Source organism: Haliotis rubra, unplaced genomic scaffold, assembly GCF_003918875.1.
Source record: "Haliotis rubra isolate DU_JTF1 unplaced genomic scaffold, ASM391887v1 Scf357, whole genome shotgun sequence".
In the NCBI taxonomy this organism is placed as follows: domain Eukaryota; kingdom Metazoa; phylum Mollusca; class Gastropoda; order Lepetellida; family Haliotidae; genus Haliotis; species Haliotis rubra.
Window position 1 is genome coordinate 38913 of NW_025767032.1, and position 22886 is coordinate 61798.

Here is a 22886-nt window from a genome sequence, read left to right on the forward strand (position 1 = left end):
TATTTTATTCAGAAACCCCAAAGTATCAAAAGGCTCCAGTTCACCACCAGACCACATGACCAATTTGATATAGTCTCTCGGGAAATTGCTGTGCTTAGGTAACGTGTCTGTGAGGTTGACATTCCTTTCACGTGAACTGAATATAAGATAAACAAATTCCATAATGACGAAGACGCGTAGATACTATCTACCCGATTATTTACAGACTGGAATATTTTTAATCGTTTTTCATCATTTACCATTAACCGTGGCAAAGGAATTTGTGTAACTATGGTTTACCATCGGGATGAATTGACCCTCAGGGAATAATCGCAGAAGCATACACACGTATGCAATCCAACCAACCAACCAACCATAAAGAGGCTGTGACGCCAGGTAACTATTCCTGTGAGTACAGACACTGCATAAACGCTGCGGATCGGTTCTAATCTATTTAAACGCAATATCGAAAGCGGGTCAGTTCTAATCTATTTAAGCCAAAATACCAGGTTTCCCCTTGCTCTGCCACCACGTGACAGTTGGACAGATACGTATATTGGAGATTTTCCAACATTTTTAGGAAGTATGATAATAATCGCTCCGAGTTTCATAAATATAATTATAATCGCTACGTGTGTGAGCGAGTGAATGAGTGAGTGAGGTTTTCCCACGCTTTAGCACCGGGAATGAAGGGAATCGAAACCGAATCTTCAGCATGACGAGCGGATGCTTTAACCATTAACCTAAGTGACCGAGTCTGAGCCAAACAAACCAGTGGTTGATATCATCAGCTCCGTGCAATGCCACAGGGACAGGACGACATAGTCATGCTATAATTACTAGTGATGTCTGTGCAGGAATTCCGTAGTTACCACTTGGCAATGCAAAAAACAGATTATAAATCTTATATTAGGCATCTTTATGGGGATTAGCATATGAGGAGCATTCTCAAGTGAAAAAAGTATCTGAAAAAAGTACATGATTATAGCATTAGGCTAAATGCGGACTGTAAATCACATCAGAGGCCCGGAGTGGGACTGAGAACATTCACAAGTAAGGGAGACAATTGATACAAATTTGGGGTGTGCACACCAATCACGAATCACCAATCTCACAACACACGGAGGACTGACTAAAAGACGTTTAGGAAAAGACGGCGACACATGAACATTATATTGTAAATTTATTTCACAATATTATGCCAAAATACAAACACATTTCAAATCCATATTGAAAAATACATGAACATAATCAACAATATGAAGAGTTTCACTATTACTTAGGATCTGCTGCGTTCAATGACAGTCAGCGATATCTTCAAGAACGTAAAAAGATGACAGCGTGTTTAAAGATGCATCATCGTGGACGGTGAGTAAAGAGCTGTTAATGGTGTTCCACTTGAGTGTTCAACTTGAATTGGGCATTCTACTTGAGTTGATTCCTGCATCACGTGTCATCTGATAGAACAAACCTTGCTTCTGGAGAAGCTTCTCTGGAGACTCGAACTCCTTGACCTCACCCTGATCAAGAACTAGAATCCTGAAGAATGAAAGCGGGTTACAGCAATATTCGTTATCCACACAGGTTCTGTTGGGCACAAGAACAATACAGATGTTCTAATGGGTATATTATGGTCTCACGGGCCTTTGAATTTCGTTTCATGTGCCTGCTTTCAGAGACGAGAAAACTGGGTGCGAAACCATATTACACACAAACACACACACACACACACACACACACACACACACACACACACACACACACACACACACACACACACACACACACACACACACAACACACACAACACACACACACACACACACACACACACACACACACACACATGGGGCGTTGGGGTAGCCTAGTGGTTAAAGGCTTCGCCCGTCGCGCCAAGACCCGAGCTCGATTCCCACATGGGTACAATGTGTGAAGCCCATTTCTGGTGTCCCACGTCGTGATGTTGCTGTAATATTGCTAAAAGCGGCGTAAAACTAAAGTCACTCACTCACTCACCTGTATATAGCAGTAGTAGTATGCCAGCGGTATGATGAGCACTATAACATGGGGAGAGCTGTACACAACAGCGACCAGGGCAACCGCCACGATAGCGACACAGTCCAGCCAAAACTCAAGGCCAAATGGCAGGTCCCCGTCGATCTTGTCCATGTCATGTGAGAAGCGATTGGTTATTCTGCCGATTGGTGTTGTGTCGAAGAATGCCATTGGAGCTCTCAGGATGTTTGTCAGCAATTGGTGATGTAGATCTCTCGAGGCTTTTACCACACCGATCGTTGTGACAGAAGTGTATATCAGGATGCAGAACGCTATAAGATCATGTTGAGACACCATATAATACATTTTAGACATATGCCATTGGCATTTTAGAAGTTGATGACTAAAATACAGACACGATACTCTTATGAAAGACAACTTTTGTCTTTCTTTTGTTTAACGCCACACTCGTAAATTATCGAGTCTGGATCAGACAATGCGGTGATCAAAATTATGAGCATTGATCGATGACATGGTGTCAACCAACATGTTATCGACGTCAGCAACCCTGACCACCAGATCCCGTTAGTCGCCTCTTACGATAAGCATGGGCTGTTGAAAACTAAGGGCTAGTTCGATTATTGCGAAACTGGTTTGGGTTTTGAAACTGGTTTCTCCTGTTATAAACGAGTGTCTAGTTTCGGATACATGGTTTCAAAGTGAAACTACTTTCTAGTTTTATAAACGAGTGGATGGTTTCACAATCCGGTTTCAAAATGGATACCAAAAAAATGTCTCTGCTACTGTATATGTGGAACGAATTGGATGACAGCATATGTTTTTCATTTTATCAGTGAATTAACAAATAACATAGAGATGTGATGCTTTTGGAGGTAAATATATGCGTATATGTAATTATACTGTTACAAGTAATTATATAGATATATACAAGTTACATAAAATAGTCATGTTCAATAGACTGAGGTTTTAAATAATATTTTCCAAGTTCTCAGTTGATTTTTTATCCTTATTTTGGTTCCAAAAACTGCTGCTCTATTTTGCCACCAAGATCAGCTGAACTTGGCGCTTTCATTTCCGCCATGTTTGTTGTGAGAGACCGCGAAACTGAAACTGCGAAACCTGCCTTGGAGATGGTTTCGAAGTTTCAGAACCCAGTTTTAGGTTTCGACGTAATCGAGTGCATGGTTTTCCCGAAACCAAAACCGGTTTAGCATAATCGAACAGGCCCTAATTCTAACCCGGATCTTTACTGTCCAAGAGTTACGAACTACAGCAACGACACATATAAATCTAATAGCCATCAACAAAAACAACATAAGAGTAAGCATGAAAGGGTTCAGACAATGAAGGATAATTGAGTACATTTTAATACTCATCCAATCTGCTTACAATGAATTGCTGAAACACGAGAGCTATCTAAATGTCATCTCCGGTATGTATAGGTATTTCCATGCCCTTAACTATAGGTGTGTCGATGCACAATTATTGATACAATAATTCCAAAAGCCCCTGAAGGAGTAAACACCCCGAGCTGCCCCTTACGCTGCACATGTTTGCATTAGCATCTCAACATGGGCTAAGTCGCTCTTCAGTTAACAGGGGCTTTTCCCCAGAAAAGTCAACGTCCCGAGGAGTCACTCCACGCATATTTACATGACCTGTGTTTCAGAGGCAGGGGCGTAGCTACAATTCTGAAAAAAGCCCCGGCTTACATATGATTGTTGCTAAAAGGTTGGGCAAGCACTCAATACAATCTAATATAAAGCTTTGCAACCTATCGGGCTTACACGAAAAGAATGGCTTGCTACGCGCCTGAGAGGAGTACAGAACCAACTCCCAACAATTAGCTATTCCCTACAATCAAGCTTGCCATGTGAGGTAATCTCTGCGCCATCAGTTGCCTACTTCGTGAGCTGTTCATAAAGTACAGAAACACGCATGGCCACAATAACTCACACTCGGCTACCGAAACCAGAGACTTACACATGGCTAGTCCAAGTCCGCTGTAGACACTCAGATACTGCATGTTGGTCCTCCGAATGTCTTCCTGTGTTGTCCCATTGGCGAGGACACCGTCTCTGACACTCTTCAGCAGGGGGTCGTCCGTCCACTGGGTCAGCCAGATGTTACCCTCCAGCCAGAGGACGTAGTACAGGCAATAGGACGTCACTGTCACCAACATCTGCCAATGGCCGTAGACCCTTGCATAATCCAGGAACAGACTCCATGTCCGCTATAGTGAAAATGGATACTCGTGTATACTGTATAGACAGACCGGTGGAATTGAAGTTGTTTATTTTATCATGTGATAGGCTAAGTATATACCTCAAAGGAAGTGTTTTTCTGTCGTAATGAATAACAATAGGATAACTAAAAGAATAAGGATTTAACTTTGATTAGTCTACATTTTCAAGAGGAGAGTGTAACCGACTGCTGAAGAAGTGTGTAATACAACAGAAAATGTTTTAATTCGAGATTATAGTAAGAACATTCAAACTAAAGCACGGAGAGCACAAACAATAATCCTGTGTTGTAATCCTGCTTACGTCTTGTAGAAGGGTGACCTTGGTCTTCTCTAAAGAACGCTTCAATCACTGAGCTATCGCCAAGACTGCCTGTGTGAGACTGTGTTACATACTAATACCTTCCCACTAACTTCCACCGACTCCTCTTCTTCAATGATCTTTCCATCAGATTGCGGGTTATCTTCTGAGGTCGACAGATGTCTGGAGGTCTGTCTTGATGTCTTCATGTTGGCCTCTGCAGTTATTTTCTGACTGCCGTCAGTTGCTGCAGGTCCATCCTCGCTAAAACATCATGATCATATACATCATTTAACACGGTGTCGACAAAACGGTACTGGCATGTAGATTTCGAACAACACAGATACAAGATATAATCGTTCACCGAAACTTAAATTTGTGTCATTCGCCTCAGAGAAAACAAGAAGGGACAATTTGAAGAGTCAAGATGGTTGAAACTTACGCGGAGAGTACTACCACATTCAGCTCACCTGTTCAGACGAATCAGCTTTGTTTTCAGATCACTGCCTATGTCGTCCCCTTCGCCTTTCTCAAGATCTGGAAAGAAATATATAATCATATTATCAAATTAATGGACATAGGCACAGAGTAACGACATTCAATTGACGTCTTTGAAATGTTAATATAATTGACATTAACGTGCTAGTAAAGTAATACAACAGAGACTTATATTGAGATCTTTATAACATTACAAGACGAGAAAGCGGCAAATTATTCCACCACTGGAACTGTAATTGTAGACGTGGTTGGCGGAAGAGTATCTGGAATGTAGACATCATTTTGTGTGTACTGTTGTATTTCTTTTTGGCACAGGAGTGGAGATGACCTGCTTCGTATGTGTTGTGGCCCCTTAATATACATCTTACCCAATTAGGGTTCACCGATTCTCATTATAACTTTACATATTCTCATCCAGATACACTACAATACACTTACTGCTGCAAATTATACGACAAATATTGATACTAAAATGGGCACGCATGCCCATGGCGTCTGAGTTGAAGCAATTCGCAGTTGGGTCTCTTAGTAGTGCCAGATAACCGCGGTTCGAATCCCAGATGGATCGTATGTTAATTACAGTTATCCGTGCTCGTAAACCTAATCAGAAACAAACGTCTAAGACATGAAAAACTTCGAGCTTTCATCTCACATGCAGCAGTCAGTAGTACTACTACTATTGCTACTACTACTACTACTGCTGCTGCTGCTACTACTGCTACTACTACTACTACTACTACTACTACTACTACTGTTACTATTACTGCTACTACTACTACTACTGCTGCTGCTACTACTACCACTGCTACTACTACTAATACTGCTACTACTAATACTGCTGCTACTACTACTGCTGCTGCTGCTACTATTACCACTACTGCTACTACAACCACTGCTACTACTGCTACTACTACTACTGCTGCTAATACCACTACTACTACTGCTACTCACTACTACCACTGCCACTTACTACTACTGCTACCACTACTGCTACTGCTTGCCACCGCCACTACTACTCACTACCATTACTACCACCACTGCTACTACCACTACCACTACCACCACTGCCACTACCACTACCACTCACCACCACTGCTACTACTACATATAGGAGCCGATATGCATTAGACATTACAGTGCCGACCACCACTCACTTCACTACTACACCACCGCTACCACTACCACCACCGCTACCACTACCACTGCTACTACTATCACCACTGCCGCTACTACTACACTAATACTTACCACTACACGCTACTACTACTACTACTACTGCCACTACCACTGCTACCACTACCACCACCACCACACTACCACCACTATACACTGCTACACTACACTACCACCACTACCACTACCACATTACTGCTACTACTACTGCCTACCACTCAGCACCACTTTATACCACTGAACCACCGCCACTACCACTACCACCACTACTACCGCTGCTGCCACCGCCACTACCACTGCTACTACCACCATTGCAGCACATACCACTGCCACTAATCACCACTGCCACCACTGCTAATACTACCACTACCGCTGCCACTACTACCACAGTAGACTACTACTACTACTACTCACTACTCACTGCTACTACTACTACCACTACTACTACTACCGCTGCTACTACTACTACCACTACCACTACTACCACTACTGCTACTACTACTACTGCAACCACTACCACTACTGCTACTACTACTACTACTGCTACTACTACTACATTACTGCTACTACTACTACTACTGCTGCTACCTACTACTTACTACTGCTGCTGCTGCTACTACTACTGCCGCTACTACTACCACTACTACTCACTACTGCTACTATAACTACTGCTACTGCTACTACTACGTATACTACTACCACTACTGCTGCTACTACTGCTGCTACTACTACTGCTGCTACTTCTACTGCTGCTACTACTACTGTTACTGCTGCTACTGTTTCCTCTACTACTGTTATCAATGCTTCGACTCTAGAACCAATACTACCAGTTCAATTATTACAAAGCGTGCCTTGTCAGCTGCAACTTCAAATACTACTGTGACTTCTAGATGTACTTCTACGCCTACGACTGCGACCACTTTGTACTTCACCTTCTACACACGCCCTGTTGTCTTCATAGTCCACCAGGTAAGATCGCAGCACACGCGTGAACACACCGTCACCGTTGAGGAGGTCGCTGAACGATCCCGTCTCTGCCACTGTGCCGTCTCCCAGAACGACGATGCTGTCAACATCAGGCAGGTAACGGACGTTGTGCGTTACCAGGACTCGTGTCTGTTGAATCAATGTGTTGAAGCATCATTCCAGTGAATCTCAGATGTGCAGATAACTTACTCATCGACACCATGTCATCTCATTAATGCTGCAATTCTAAAAGAACCGACCATTTCATAGTCATGGGTAGGTGATGGGGGGTCGAGAGATAATGTATATTCATGTTGTAACACCAAACGCCCACTCAATCAACAAAAGAAAAAGGAAGAAAAGAAATTAAAAAAGAAAAGGAAAGATATTGTTTGCTGGACATCACGATTGTTCTGTAAACATCTATTTCATGTTACTGATTACTATTAAAAGGTGGCGGTGGGGTAGCCTAGTGGTTAAAGCGTTGGCTCGTCACGCCGAAGACCCGGGTTCGAATCCACACATGTGTACAATGTGTGAAGCCCATTTCTGGTGTTCCCCGCCGTGATGTTGCTGGAATATTGCTAAAAGCGGCGTAAAACCAAACTCAGTCAGTCAATCAGACTATTAAAAGCTGCATTACATTCAACCACTTAATGTTTCACTTCATGATTTTACAGAATACATATTGGTTTCTCGATCGCACCTTGTCTTTTAACATTCCCTTTGCGCCTATTACACAGTCGAAGATGTGTTTCCCAACATGACTGTCAACAGCACTGAGTGGATCATCCAGCAGGTAGATATCAGCATCGTTGTAGACAGCTCTGGCTAGAGACACTCTCTGCTTCTGTCCTCCACTCAGGTTGATACCCTGATGACAAGAGAGGAAACAAATAGAATAGACATCACGATAGAAATTGGCTAGAGATGTTTTCAGCTATTGCCTTGGAATTACTCTGACAATAATTATTTACAGGTTCTTAATTCACTGGATGTTTCGAAAAATTGCGTTGTAGGTCACTCACCCTCTCCCCTATCTCCGTTAGGTCCCCTGCCGGCAGCATAGTCAGGTCAGGTTTCAGGGCACAGCACTCCACCACCTTATCATACAGCTGCTTGACCATCGGCTTCCCAAACAAGATGTTGTTCTGCAGGGTGTCGTTCTGGATCCAAGCTTGTTGAGGCACATAGGCAACGCGACCCTGAAAGTGCACAGTCCTTTGAATAGTATAATACTTATGACTCCAAACAGCCAACGCCTGCGAGTTTCAACTATAAATTCCTTTGAATTTTGAAAAGTCTGAGGCTTGTGTCCAACTCAAGGACAGCAATGCCGTTCTCATTTATATTTATTGGGTGTGAAAATTACACTTCTCTTGAATACGTAGAGTAGAAAGCAGCTATATGTGGCGAAATGTGAGGCAGTCTTCATCTTTGACTTCCTCCATTAAACAGTCCTCAGATGAATATAGAAGGTTATATTTTGACTGAGATTTACGTTTACATAATCCATGACATGCAGTGGCAAAACCATCCATCATGTTTGGGACACATACTTGGACGCTGAGATGACCTTTAACCTTCTGGATTTCCCCCAGGACAGCAGCCACCAGGGAAGACTTCCCAGCCCCCACATGACCCACCACGGCCATCAGGCTCCTCTCAGGGATGCTGAGGTTCACACTGCGGAAGACAACAGTAATCGTCCTGACCAGTTGTAAGAGGCACCCGTTCGTATGTTATTTCTTATGTGGGTGTGAGGATGTGTGTGGGGTGTGTGCAGGGATGGATACAGCTTTCTGAGAAAGGGGTGTGTGTGTGTGTGTGGGGGGGGATGTTCATTTCCATCCGGTTCCACGAGAGTTTCAATGATCATTTAATAAACTTCCAGGACCAAAGTTTATTAAATGACCATTGAAACCCTCGTGAAAACGGATGAAAATGAACTGGGTATTTATAGCTTAATGTTTCGATAGCAATAATTAACAACTGCAATTTGCTTACGCTTTTAAAGTTGCTTTGGAACTGTCGTCATCCCAACCGAAGCTGGCATTCTCCATCTTGATGGCAATACCTACAGACATATGAAGTTGACGATTAGGGCTAATATATACCACAGCCATTACTTCTTAGTTCGTCGGAGCGGTGGAGTAGCCTATTGGTTAAAGCGTCCGCTCGTCACGCTAAAGACCTGGGTTCGATTACCCACATAGGTACAATGTGTGGAGCCCATTTCTGGTGTTCCCGCCGGGATATTGCTAAAAGCGGCGTAAATCCATACTCACTCACTCTTAGTACGTCAGTTCATAGTTATTGTATGCAGTCTCGTTTGAGATGTTATAGTATCATGTATTTGACCTACCATTACAGTGAGCATTTCCTGCCGAACTCGCTTCAAACTCGTCCTCCTGTAGAAATGTTTGCAGCCTGCTGACTGAAATACTGGCCTGAAAATGTGGAATACGTGATTAGTAGCCTATACTGTACACCATATAATGGATCACCACACATGATCTGCTTCCTGCTGAATACAATAATGTAAGCAACATACGCATTTTGATAAACAAAAATAAATAAATAAATAGATAAATAAATATATCGAAAAGAGATGAAAATATATGTGTTTTTTAAATTAATTAAGGAAAACTCCTACATTTAGAGTGAGTGAGTGAATACGGTTTTACGCCGCTTTTAGTAATTTTCCAGTAATACACGTATCACGGCGGAGAATAACAGAAATGGGCTCCACACATTGTACCCATGTGGGGAATCGAACCCGGGTCTTCAGCGTGACGAATCAGTGCTTTAACCACTAGGTTACCCCACTCTTAGATTTAGAACATACATACAATATTGACACATGTTTATGGAAATGACACCCTCTATTTAAAAATCAATGACAAAACTAAGTCTTGCAAGTTCCCTTCCGAACTATTAGTTAACTTCGTACCTATTCTGTATGTGTTTATTCTATAACGCTGACTCAGCAATAGTTTGGCTTCATTACGGCCACCTTAAAAATAATCGTCTCTGGGCCAGAAAATTCAGTGATTGGTGTTATGATAAACGTGTCACGCCGTCAGGGTACGATGACACCAAAACACCGAACCAGACCATCCGATCAACAATGTCGCCTCCTAAGACAAGCATCGGTTGATGGTGACCTATATTCTTATAGAATCCCCACCGGGATCCGCTGTTAACTAACACACGGTATACACGATAGGCATGGCTATGATGAATTTGCAGTTTACCTTTGTGATGTCAAACACGACTTCGGGCGTTTGACTGATGGCGAATCGGAGTAGATTTAGAAGAGACACAACGGCGAAGGCAGATTTCGGTGACAAAATACTGTCTCCGTTCATGTAGTAGAACCCACAGAACATCACCACGGAAATCTGGGGACAGAGACATTGGTAGCATAGGTTGAATACAACGGGTATTGAAGGACAGTGAGTGAGTGAGTTTAGTTTTACGCCGCACTCAGAAATATTCCAGCTATATTGCGGCGGTCTGTAAATAATCGAGTGAGGATCAGACAATCCTGTGATCAACAGCATAAGCATCGATCTATGCACCTGGGATACGATGACAAGTCAGCGAGTCTGACCACTTGATCCCGTAAGTCGCCTCTTACAAAAAGCATGGGTTACTGAAGATCAATTCTAATCCGGATCATCACGGGTATTGAAGGACAAAAGGTTACAATGAGGATATACATTAACTCCGCTTCCTACATAATAACACGTACATCAGAAAGTACACGAAGTTAATTTCGAGGGGCGTCGAACAGACCAACGAAAAAGTAACGCTCCCTCAACTTTGGTTTTAATTATGATTATATTTCCCACAAGAGTGGCCCACGCAATAAGAGGCACCAAACGTTTACTAAACGACAGCATACTAGTATCCATTATATACATGAAATTACACATGTCCTAATATGGTGATGGTGATGATGATGATGATGATAATATTTCAGTGATGTGTAACACATTTCAGTTTAAAATTGTTGCCCAAACGCAGGCCAATTGGGTTTCATTAAGTTCTGGGAACTTACCACATAAGGTGAAGCATTCCAGCTGAAGACGTTGAAGGCTCGGAAAATGTACAGACGTCTCAGAACTGACAGTTCCTTGTTTCTGATTGCATCAAGCTTGTCTCCGAAACACTTCTCCCAGGCAAGAAGCTTTAATACCTTAAATAACATGCACATAATATTATAATTTAGAAATGGTCGTAACCAATGCCTTGTTACCAATCTGACCATTATACTGCTCTTAAAGATTGGACAAAGACAGCAACTTTAATGACTGACTGACTGACTGACTGACTGAGTCTGGTTTTACACTGCTTTTAGCAATATTCCAGCAATATCACAGCGGGGGACACCAGAAATGGGCTTCACACATTGTACCCATGTGTGGAATCGAACCCGGGTCTTCGGCGTGACGAGCCAACGGTTTAACCACTAGGCTACCCCACCGCCCCTTTAACGGCATTAATAATACATGGAACGTTTTCATGGATAACAGCTTCTTTAATTCTTTGGGACGACGTTTCAGAGGTCATTTCAATACTCGTGCAATTGCCCATGGTGTTACATTATCACAACCTCGGTGTTTGGATCAGTGTCTGTCAAATCTCATTCTCAACCCCCTTGGAAGTACACAAAACAAGCTGTTGATTGAAGCGATAGAAGGATCAACAGTCACAATGACATAATTATGATCCAGCTGTGTATCAATTCAAAATGCATTATTTGTTTGATGATGGCGTGTTCATTGTTGAAACTTCCACAATTACTAGTCTTGGGGACTTTCGACAAAACATGTATTATCTGTAGTTCGAGGCATAGTATTTACAGTTTAATTAAGGAGATCGTTGTATGTGTGAAAGGGCATATTGCCACTTACAACGTAGGCCACAGTCGTCCTTAAATTTGATTGATTGATAAAGGTGCATCGTCGTCAATGATATATCAACTTACTGAATCTTGAATGAAGTGACTGTTTCGTTTTGGTGAATTTTAAATCAGAGAATATTCTGACTTTCATAACTGAGTTACGCTTTCTTCACAATTATGCAAAATACACTGTTTTGTTGAGTTTCAGTCGGTGCAACATTATACAATGTGGATGACAGTGGCCTTCATATTTTGGACCAACGTGTGGGATCGAACCTGGACCTTTAAGCTCAAGGTTGCAATCACAAGGCTACCACACAAGAACAAAATAGTCTACGACAAGGTCTTGGATTGAGGTATTTGAGTGAATGTAAATCAACCAGTCTGTAGATTTTGTACATAGATCGGTTCTGTAGAATAAAGCTACAAAACAGATCTTCATTGTAAAATCTTACATTCACATTAGACGGAGCTCGTACCTAATTGAAATTTGAACCACGTTGGGCAATATTTTAGGGGGTGCATTTTCTTTAAGGTAGTTTAAAACAATTTTGTTCATGTTTATACATTTATGTCTATTTAATATTTCAAGTTAAACTATTTTATTATAATAAAATGACGACTTCTGTAAAATGGCTGGTGTCGATATCCTATATGTGAACATGTATTATGACGTGGAAGCCCCATGCTTACCTTCATCCCTGTTAGTACTTCATTCAACAGCTTAATCTTCTCGTCCTTGTTATCGGCGTTCTCGTCGAACAGAGCCCGCATTCCCACGGCGATGTACACATTGATGGGCATGATGAGCACGACAGTGGCCAAGCCAAGCCCAGCTGCTGGACCAAGGATGAAGAACAGCTGGTAGAAGACCACGATGAAGTGGAGTGGAGTGTACATCACCTCTGTCAGGTGGGTGAGGTGGAAGGCGATGGTGTCAGCGTCACTAGAGAGGTAGTTGGTCATCTCACCTATGGAATACTTCTTACGGGACTTCCAGTGGAGATTCATTGCCTTTAATAAAGTAATTTAAAAGTACAGCAGCAATATATATTTTCTTATCATATGGGGAACTTGAACTTTTGGATTTGATTTGGATTTGGATAGGAAGCATAAACGTTAACAGATATTTCAAAGACAGACATCTTATGAAGGCACCACCATTTCTCTTTATCACCATGGCTAAACACAATGCATGGGATGCACGTACACAACGCAGTAGCCCCATACACGTGCATGGGGTGTCATTCTTGATTTTGATGGTTTTAGGAAGGTCGATAAAACACTGTGGACCATTAATTTTGACAATCATTTTGCATCACACATTTGTTAGTGTTGTTTCTATTTTTTTGTTAACGAAAAATGAAATACGTACACATGCAAATTTCAAGTCATACACCAATCATCTTTCAACAGAAATTGCTGTACAACAACCACGGTCATAAGGAAGTGCAAGTGGTGATGCACTCTCAAAACATTCATTATTATCACATCAACATTGACTGAGCCCAATATATGTCCCCTTTGTTTCAGTCGCAAATTTAAATGAAGTTTCCCTACTTTTTTACCAGTATACATTGCAAGGCTAATACTATGTTAACATATGCGAGTTAAGGCAATTACAATGTTAAGATGACTTTGTGAAATTGGTTCCTCATGTTGAAAACGAAATATACCAATATGTAAAGTCGTATATCAACGCTTTTAAGATATGTGTGTTATGAGTCTATATATAGAAATACTGAATGCTTTAATAGTGGATACTAGTAGTAGAAAGTTTTGTCTAAGCTGTCACAATATACTTGAGTGTTTTGCTTGTAATTTGGTTCACGTACCTTTTTATAAACAGAGGACATTAGGGATGAACGTATATGGATCTCGAGGCTGTGGTTGTTAAAAAAAGGAATGTTCAAACAACAGTCCCGCCGTCATCAGTAACAGCAGGAGAACCATGGACAGCAGCATCCCCATCCACGGACTGGAGTCTGGGTCATCAGTTGTGTCGATCAGGTAGCTAACATGGAAATTAGTATCATCATATGCATTTATAATGACGTGACACAGCGGTTGGGTGTTTGGTTGAGTTCATTACATGAGTGAGGAGGTTGTGCTTGAAGTTGATTTGCTAAGTAGTTAGGTTATTTCTGGCGTCAGATTGATTGGGGAAGATTTACATCCTTGAAGTTCAACACTTTTGAAATGAATACTACCAACTATACCCATGAGCTCTATTCCGCTCAGCCTGATACGCCTGGATACCTTTGTACTCTAATTCAGGTCGTTGTGATGATGAAAACATATAAGATGATTATTTGCCTTTTAGTGTACTGAACGCTGACGCCATTTTCCATAACTTTGAGGAATATAAATTTACACTTTAAAAACCCTTTAGAAAGTCTATGTTGGCCAGTCGAGAGCCTTATTAAAGACTGTGCATTAAACTTCGATTATGAAAACAATCAAATATTACGAAAAAGTGCATATTTGAGAATACATGCCTGTATTATGAATAGATATGAATATTACATTTGACATCAGTCAAGAGAAATTGTGAATGTTCTACCTACCTCATAAAGAAAGGATTTGTTGTCCAAATGATTATATACTGCAGAAACCTAAGACCCATAGCTTTGAAGAACTCTTTCCAAAATGTCTTGATGATGACCATCCACAGAGAACGGTGTTTGACTTTCGGATTCGGTTGGGTGACATCCTGTGTTTTATGTTTGACGTGAATATGTTTGACTGTTTGTTCTGTGGTTCCCTTTCTGTGTCGTATATCAGACATGGGCCCCGTGGTACTCCGGTGACTTGATGGAATGTCTTCTGTATGAGTTTGATGTCTGAAATACATGCTGAGTTTTTATACTTTGTTTAACCATCTCGAGCCTTGAGTAAATATACAGTTACAGACTGACGGGCAAATAAAACTACGATACATCTCAGTCATATGTTGCATTAAAAGATATCTGAAGAAAGGCGACATATTTTATATAAGACATGTACTGTAGTGTTGCTTAGTGAACACTGGAACCACTGCATGGCTCTATTTTATAAAGCGTAACTTGAGTTTTAATTATTTAAGATTTTATTATAAAACACAACAGCTTATGGGTATCTCAGACACCTTAGACACTGTGGGGGACGTGGGTGCAACTTCATAGTTAATGAATCCGCGCGTTACGCTGAAAACCCAAGTTCGATTCCCATACGGGTACAGTTCTGGTGCCAACCGCCGTGTTAATACTGGAATATTGCTAAAGGCAGCGTAAAATATTACACACTAACACACATTTAGACACTATGAATACAGGTGCTTTGTACAGAGGTACCCCGCTGTTTCACTGTTGAAGGAATAAGCGATGGTTAAGTCAAGATAATTAAATTTTCAGTAGCCTAAAAAAGCCAACACAAATTACATAAAAAAACTCGGTATTTTCCCGTTTGACCCGCTATTTATGAAAAAAAATACAATTTGTCCAACAGACAAACGAAATTTGTATTATAATACTTGAATGACGCTAGTAACTGCCAGATGGACCAATCCTACTCCTTTTACCTCGTGGTTCTTGATTTTGACGTCCCCTCTGAAAGGATTCTCTCGAACTTTGGACACACATTCTGACACTTCTCTCTTGGGTTTATGCCCCACAATGTGTCCTCTGTTAGTGTTTCTGTATAAGCTTTCTTTAATAACCTGCGAACACAAATAACAGATTGGTTTTATGCACACATTTCTGAAGCTATTACGGTTTGTCTATCCAGAATGCACCTGATCATTAGAGATACCACCATGCCCCCAAAATAGAAATACCACCCCATCCCACCCCACCCAAAAAAAACAAACAAAACAAACGACCACCACAAAAGAAACAAATAAAGAAGCAACAAACAAATAAACAACACAATAGACAAGACAAACAACAAACCCCACCCACCCACCCCCACCCACACACACACGCGCGCGCGCGCAAACCCCAAACAAAACAAAACTCAAACACAAACAAACAAAACAACAAAAAAACATTAAAAAAAACAAAACCCAAATAGTACCCAACAACACACACGTAAAAAAGCAAGACGGGTATTGTTGCTGATGTTATAATTCATAAATTCCGGTTTCGGGTTAGAAAACAATGCTTGCTAAAGGGGTTGGGTGGTCAGGGTCACCTAGTTGATGCATTAATCATATCCCAATTGCGCATAACAATGTTCATAATATCAATCACTGGCTTGTCTGGACCAGACTCGATCTTTTACAGACCGCCGGCAAATCGCTGGAAATTTGCTCCTGCAAAATGTAAAATGTTTCGCTCTGCGTAGTTGACTAGCACAGTTGACTTAAGCTGCGCAATCGCTCACTCTGTGACTAGTTTTAGCTTTGTCTGAAAACTGCCCCTAGTCATTGCATTCCCCGACGCAGTAAACACCTACTTTCATATTCCCGCATCAAACTGACATTCTGGCATACAACTGAAATACTGTCGAAAACCACTCGTACGTTTCCAAACTTGCCTACTCACTCTGCAATCTGCTTCCAATAATGCCAACCCGCATTGATATATATGGAACTATCCTAAGTGACGATAAACCTAACAAAAAGTAATGACATAAGTAGTGCCAAAGCCCAATACTCTAGAAAATACATTATAATGAATCCAACAAATTGGCAAGTCTGAAATTAAGTCTCGTTCTGGGCTCAGGGTTTTGTATATATTTCGTAGATATGTAAAGGCTGGGCGGACACCTTGTTAATGGCCAGCAGTCCTAACTTGACCAAAAGAAAGGATCGAGCTGCAAGAAGGAACTTTACATCATTGGAAAGCACTTGATGAGATGAACCGATCTCAGTTATGTGCCAATATTATATTCATTCATAACCATTGCCTACGAATGGGGTCAGAAAATGCAGTTCTGCAGAAATGTCTGACTAAATTTTGTTTTCTGCAGAAATTCCAGCAGGACTGATTTTTCTGCCAGACATTTCTGGCAGAAATTATGTTTTACTGCAGGAATGTACTGGCAAAATATAAAATAAATGTTTTTCACAAATATCCCTTTTCTTGCATTAATTATTCCAGAAATATCACTCATTTTAACAAGTACAATAATTATATTTCCGGAACTATGTGTTTACATGCTTACATACCCGTTAGACCACAAGAAGAAGAGTCGAGACAACTTCGAGGCGTTGATCTCCGGACACGGTGTCGGCTGCAGGACAACACAGATGACCGTCATCATAATAATACAACCAGGGTGTAACTATACAGCTAGTGTATATACTGGTGTACAAAGAAAGTATACACCTGGAATTTTGAGACTATTGAAAAAACGTAAATATTTTCCTAGCAATGTTCCAATTTTGGTACGATATCTATGGTGTTATTGCAACACGTACACAATGTTTGTGACTTGTGAGTCACAATCAATACACTTTTCTAAATATCATGCTGTTTTTAGGAAAACATTTTTGCCAAAGCATCAGGTGTGTACTTTCTTTTGTACGTCAGTTTATAAATGTGTTCCTTTTCAACGAAATACGAAAGGAATTAGAGATGGGTTCGTACTGACACATGGACGGTATGGTAACGCAGTGGTTAAAGCGTTTGTTTGTCACGATGCGAAGATCTGGGTTCGATTCTTCATATGGGCACAGTGTGTGGGGCACATTTCTGGTATCCCCCGACATGATATTGCAGGAATTGTGCTTAAAGTGCATCAAAACATACTCACCCACTCTTATTTGCACGACAAGAATGGAATGTTTTTTTATTACTTTATCTGAATGCATTGTCGGTCAGAAACTTTAATTATTTTCTTGTTAACCCGTCTCGGGTGTGACGGCAGACGGCTATTTCGAACACTGTATTTCAGTCGTCACATCCGATTATAGTATGTCCATAAATCTCATCAAACAGTTGAAAGTGAAGTAGATTTCAAAGTACATGGCTCTAATATACAGAATAAATGGATGCAGATAGAAAGAGTGAGTGTGTGAATATTGCTTAACGCCGCATAAGAAAGTTTATAACTATTTGCGGCGACGGATAGAGAGGACAGAACTTGAGTCAGAGGCAATACGTTTTCATAGATTTCGCGAATGATTCCTCCAGTACTTTTTTGTTTATCCCCATGGGTTCTTTATAATGTTGATGACATGGCTAAAATATATAAAAGTGTTTGATCTAAATATTCAAGACTCCAGGACAGCTTAAAGTTTTATGCAAAGGCAAGTGGAAGACAATTCCTCATCAATGACCAAAACCATATAGGATGCTATTCCCAATTTGGACTGGAACGATCTTTAACATAATTTGCATATTTCTATTGAAAATATACAATGCCAAATTTTCCATCATTCCTCATTGAATAACGAAGCATTTTTCCGTTTATGTTTACATAATCTTAAGAAACATTGGAAAAGCCATCAAAATGACTTCTGGATGCCGTCTGTTATAAAGGCTTATTATTGTCACATATTTTATTCCATTTGAATTTGATATCCTTCTTCGATTATGGAGATATTCCCTTAAAAATCTGCCACGCAGATATCCGAAGTGTACATACCGTTGTTTACTTTGTTTACATCCGTAAATAAAAATAAATCATTGAAGCCAAATTCAAATTGGATTTTCACATCCAGAAAAGGCCACAATGTTTGTGATGTTTAGATCAATCTAATTGTATTCATCTATTAATATTTACATGGTTTATTTTTGTATCTAGTTACATCATGATCGATCGATCTTTCACGATAGATCCCGTCTGTACTATACGATTCGTCAATGCGAGGCCACCGTGTTATAGCTTGAGTGGTTTCGAATGCGCCCTTAAAAACCAGTTATTCTCTCACTCATTAATACATCCTTGCCACAGCAACTGATTAAAAATGTCAATCAAAAACAGACACAATCAGTATAGCAAAGGCCAGAGTCCAGTAAAGGAGCGTACTATTTTAGACAAGACTGCTATTTATAGAATGTTCGGAAATTCCCCTGGATTAATTAATATGCACTGCATACAGACAACTTCATGTTTTGCCGATACTTGATAAGAGGCGTCAACATCATTTCCTCATATTAATTTGTTTAAACGCCAGCTTAATGTAGTGTTCTGTATGCATTAAATTAAATTACTGGAGTGAAACTATAGTAAACAATTGTTAAACAAGACGTACCTCTGGTCGTGTATCTGTCATGTCAAAGATGTACGAATATCTGCCGTCAACATTCCTGTGTAACAAAGGCTACAAACGAAGCTTCACGGATGTCAGGAGCTGTTTATAGTCAATATCTATGTCCCTGTGTTGTGCAATGTGGGTCACCGCGTGAGCCAGTCCTCCCTCGAAGGAGTGTTGACGGAAGCTGATAACGGCGGTGTAAAGGCAAATTTGTTCCTCATAACATATCCTTCTACTCTAAATGACGTTTTTGGAAGCGCCGAACTTCTCATAGGATATTTATATAGCGCGCATATCCACGCAACTAGTGCATGCTCAAGGCGCTGGTATGTTTTCCCTCGATAATTTGGATGTCAATCTCAACGGCACATCGGCATAAAAAGCTGCCACTAGGCGCACCGAGTTGTGGCGTTCTCATCCTGACGAGGTACCCGTTCACAGCTGGGTGGACTGGGACATATAGTCACAGTACTTTGTCCAAGTTTACTGCACATTGCTGTACCCGCAACTAGGTGTTTGCACGTATTCATGTGGCCACCATCTGGTCATATACCAAAAGAATCGTGGGTTCTTTTAAGTGCACAGGGTTGTGTACTGTACACTAGGGGTTGTGACAACTTCAAAATACATATACCTTGTTTCAGTGATTTCCAACTGAATTCCAACTCTCTTGGATCTATAAGCCTTCATCTGAATATTAATTTTTCAATTTCCTTTTGTGAGCCTCATCTCTACGTTAACTACATGCATTCGTATTGTACATGAAATGTCATCTATTATAGTGCAACTACGTACGTTTCGGTTTTGGCTCTTGTCTTGTGTGTGTAGACCGCCTCCGTGGTGTAGTGGTTAGAGCGTCCGCCCGGATAGCGGAAGGTCGTTGGTTCGATCCCCGACCGTGTCATACCAAAAGACGTTAAAATATGGTACTTGTTGGTCCCTGCCTGGCGTTCGGCATTAATGGGTACAAAAAGGACTGGTCGGCTCGGAGTCAGTATAATGTGTCTGAGTGGGATATTCATGCTTCACTGCGGCATGGTATCTCAGTGGGCTAGCACTATAAAACCAGCTTAAGTCTGGGCTAGTACAAGCAGCCGCACAAACACATACACACGCATGCACGTCGTCATATGAGCGAAATATTCTCAAGCACGACGTTAAACCCAATTTCACCTCACCTCACCTCTTGTGTGTGTATGTGTGAGTTCAGCAGTTGTATCGTAAAATAATACATCTTCAAATTTATCAAGCATATAATTTTATGGGTTATATAATTTGTATTTCTCTGATATCTATCCATGAATTTTGATCGCCAACCATTCTGTTAAGTTATCACGTGACATGTGAAGTCATTCTGAATAGATATAGTGCAAGTAGAACATTATTTCGGTGAACTTAATGAACATGATTCATATCCTCTATACAATATCTAGATATAGTTATCCGTTCATATTACAATTATATGTTCTGATGTTTTCAAATAAGCTTAAACTGATCCAAGTTACCATGAACAATTACCGGTAGGCACAGTGAATGACTTAATTTTGAAAATTCACTGGCCAGGAGGGCTAGTTAAGTAAAAATGTTGCTAGCCCACATCATACTTCACTAACCCTGCAAAATATCAATATCAAAATGTACATCGGTCACAATTGGTAAGATGATTGGTAATTGAAGATGGTAAGTTATTGTCGTCCCTTGGAAACATTATAAATCAAACAGCCACAAAAACTAAGATTTTCACGAAACTTTTGCGGACGGACTTTACAACTTTAATAATTGACTTCTACACATTCATGTTCATTACATAAAGAAAAAAATATCTGGGTTTTCAGATAGCCAGTCGGGATAGCTTTGAATATATATTACTGGCCCTATTCACAATAGTTAGTATGTGGCCAGCGAGCTAATAGATATTTCGAACGCTGGGTAGAGATAGCCTACTGGTTAAAGCGTCCGCTCGTGTCATCGAGGACCCTGGTTTGAACCTTCTTCTGTTGGGTACATCATGTTCAGTTCATATCTGGTGCGCCCGTCACAATAAGGTTGTGGAGCGAGAATCAGTTTCAAGATAGGAACGATCTTCAAAGTGTCAACCACCTAGACTGGTGGATAAACAACCAAAACGATGTAGATTCGATGTTACGTATGGCCCAGTGGCATTTGCGTTCAGAAAATAATGTGAATGAGTTTATTTTTACGAAGCTTTTAGCAATATTCCAGTAATATCACGGCGGGAGACACAATTGGCTTCACACATGTGGGGAATCGAACCCGGGTCCTCAGCGTGAAGTGCGGGCGCTTTAACCACTAGGCTACCCCACCGTCCCCAAAAAGAATATAATAAATTCTTCAGTACCTGATGGATATAATCTTTTTGAAATTAGGGGACAGGAGCATCTTGCGCGCACCATATTGTCTGTGTATTGATGTTTACACTTCGGAATGTAAACTAATTGTGATTTTTTCTGACCTTTCCAATGGTCATGTTCCCGTTCCCGTAAGGTGGATATTTGGCGTGCCTCTGCATGTGTTTGTGTCTCTTCGCCACTTACAACAAGCATGGGTTGCTGAAGACCATTTCTAACCCGGATCTTCACGGGTTGATTATGAAAAGATCTTGTGTCCCTTTCATATGTTTCTCGACTTTATAATTATATTATAACTACCCGACTTTATATTAAGATTGTCTATGAACGCACCATCTGATAGCATGTATATGTCCGTTTAATTATAAATAATAGTTCTTGGTTCGAGAAAAACAGTGTGTTGCATTTTCAGATTCGAGACAAACAGTATGTCAAGTATGTAAGGTTTGAGACAGAGCGTTATCGAGATAAACATACGAGTGCATAAAAAGAAGAGACAGCTTCAAGAAAACAGGAGGTGTCTTTTATTGCTGTTATTTCTTTCAAGCAACGAATCACACGACGATTCAATAATGCAATTGGCTGGGACAAAATTTTCAAGAATGTGTCATGCCTCCGCTGCTGAATCTGATGACAAAAGCTTAAGCATTCTAACTGAATGACCAGTCCATGTTTTCCTTAGTGTTATTCATGTGTATGGAACCTTGTTTTGTTCCTTTTATTTGGCAGTGTTTTATTATCACACAACATCAAGCCTATAAGGCCGTTTTCGTACTAAGAGGCTAATCCTGCAGCTTTGGCCATGTTGAAGAAGATGCTGTTGGGCTGTTGCAGCAGGGAGGAGGGTGTGTCAAACTCACACACACAGCCATTGTCAAGGACCAGGATCCTAAGTATCAAAGATAAATAAATACATCTATGATTACATGATGACGTAGATACAAGAATACAGTTCATAAATAATAAACAAATGTACACACTTCAAGAAACGCATAAGCCATTCTTAGAAGAATGTATTGCGTTAGTTTAAGAACAATTTTTCCATGTAATTTCTTGAGGTGGTGTGAGGAGTGCAAAGTGTTTACGTCACAAATCAGGTGAACTTTAGCAACGTTGGGCGCTGAAGGCTCTTGGATGGGTGACCGTGTTCGGCAGCTTGACTCCTGAAAGTTTCTAGCACTTCAGTCCTGCCCCACAACAAAGCACATGTGATACATGTGGTCTCACTTAAGGCAAGTGAGTTTGTT

At 40.8% G+C, this 22886-nt stretch overlaps 2 protein-coding genes across 2 annotated transcripts in view; both read right to left on the minus strand.

Moving 5' to 3' along the window:
* Nucleotides 1-1385: 1385 nt before the first annotated feature.
* Nucleotides 1386-19425, minus strand: LOC124285284 (ATP-binding cassette sub-family C member 2-like). The gene is made up of 19 exons (XM_046721483.1): nt 19268-19425; nt 17237-17301; nt 15647-15784; nt 14655-14930; nt 13923-14101; nt 12781-13101; nt 11242-11379; nt 10433-10579; nt 9541-9625; nt 9183-9252; nt 8735-8861; nt 8204-8380; nt 7882-8049; nt 7142-7325; nt 5009-5075; nt 4640-4802; nt 3979-4228; nt 1996-2306; nt 1386-1499 (listed from the first exon to the last, which is right to left on the minus strand). The coding sequence occupies exons 5-19, from the start codon at nt 13941-13943 to the stop codon at nt 1386-1388; spliced, it is 2343 nt and encodes a 780-aa protein (XP_046577439.1). The 5' UTR covers nt 13944-14101; nt 14655-14930; nt 15647-15784; nt 17237-17301; nt 19268-19425.
* A 2715-nt stretch (nt 19426-22140) lies between these two features.
* The window catches only part of LOC124285279 (multidrug resistance-associated protein 1-like), a 32057-nt gene continuing 31311 nt past the window's right edge, over nt 22141-22886 (minus strand). The window contains exon 28 of the mRNA XM_046721481.1: nt 22141-22528. Coding sequence (XP_046577437.1) covers nt 22414-22528 — 115 coding nt within the window. The 3' untranslated portion in view covers nt 22141-22413. The remainder of the gene's footprint in view (nt 22529-22886) is intronic.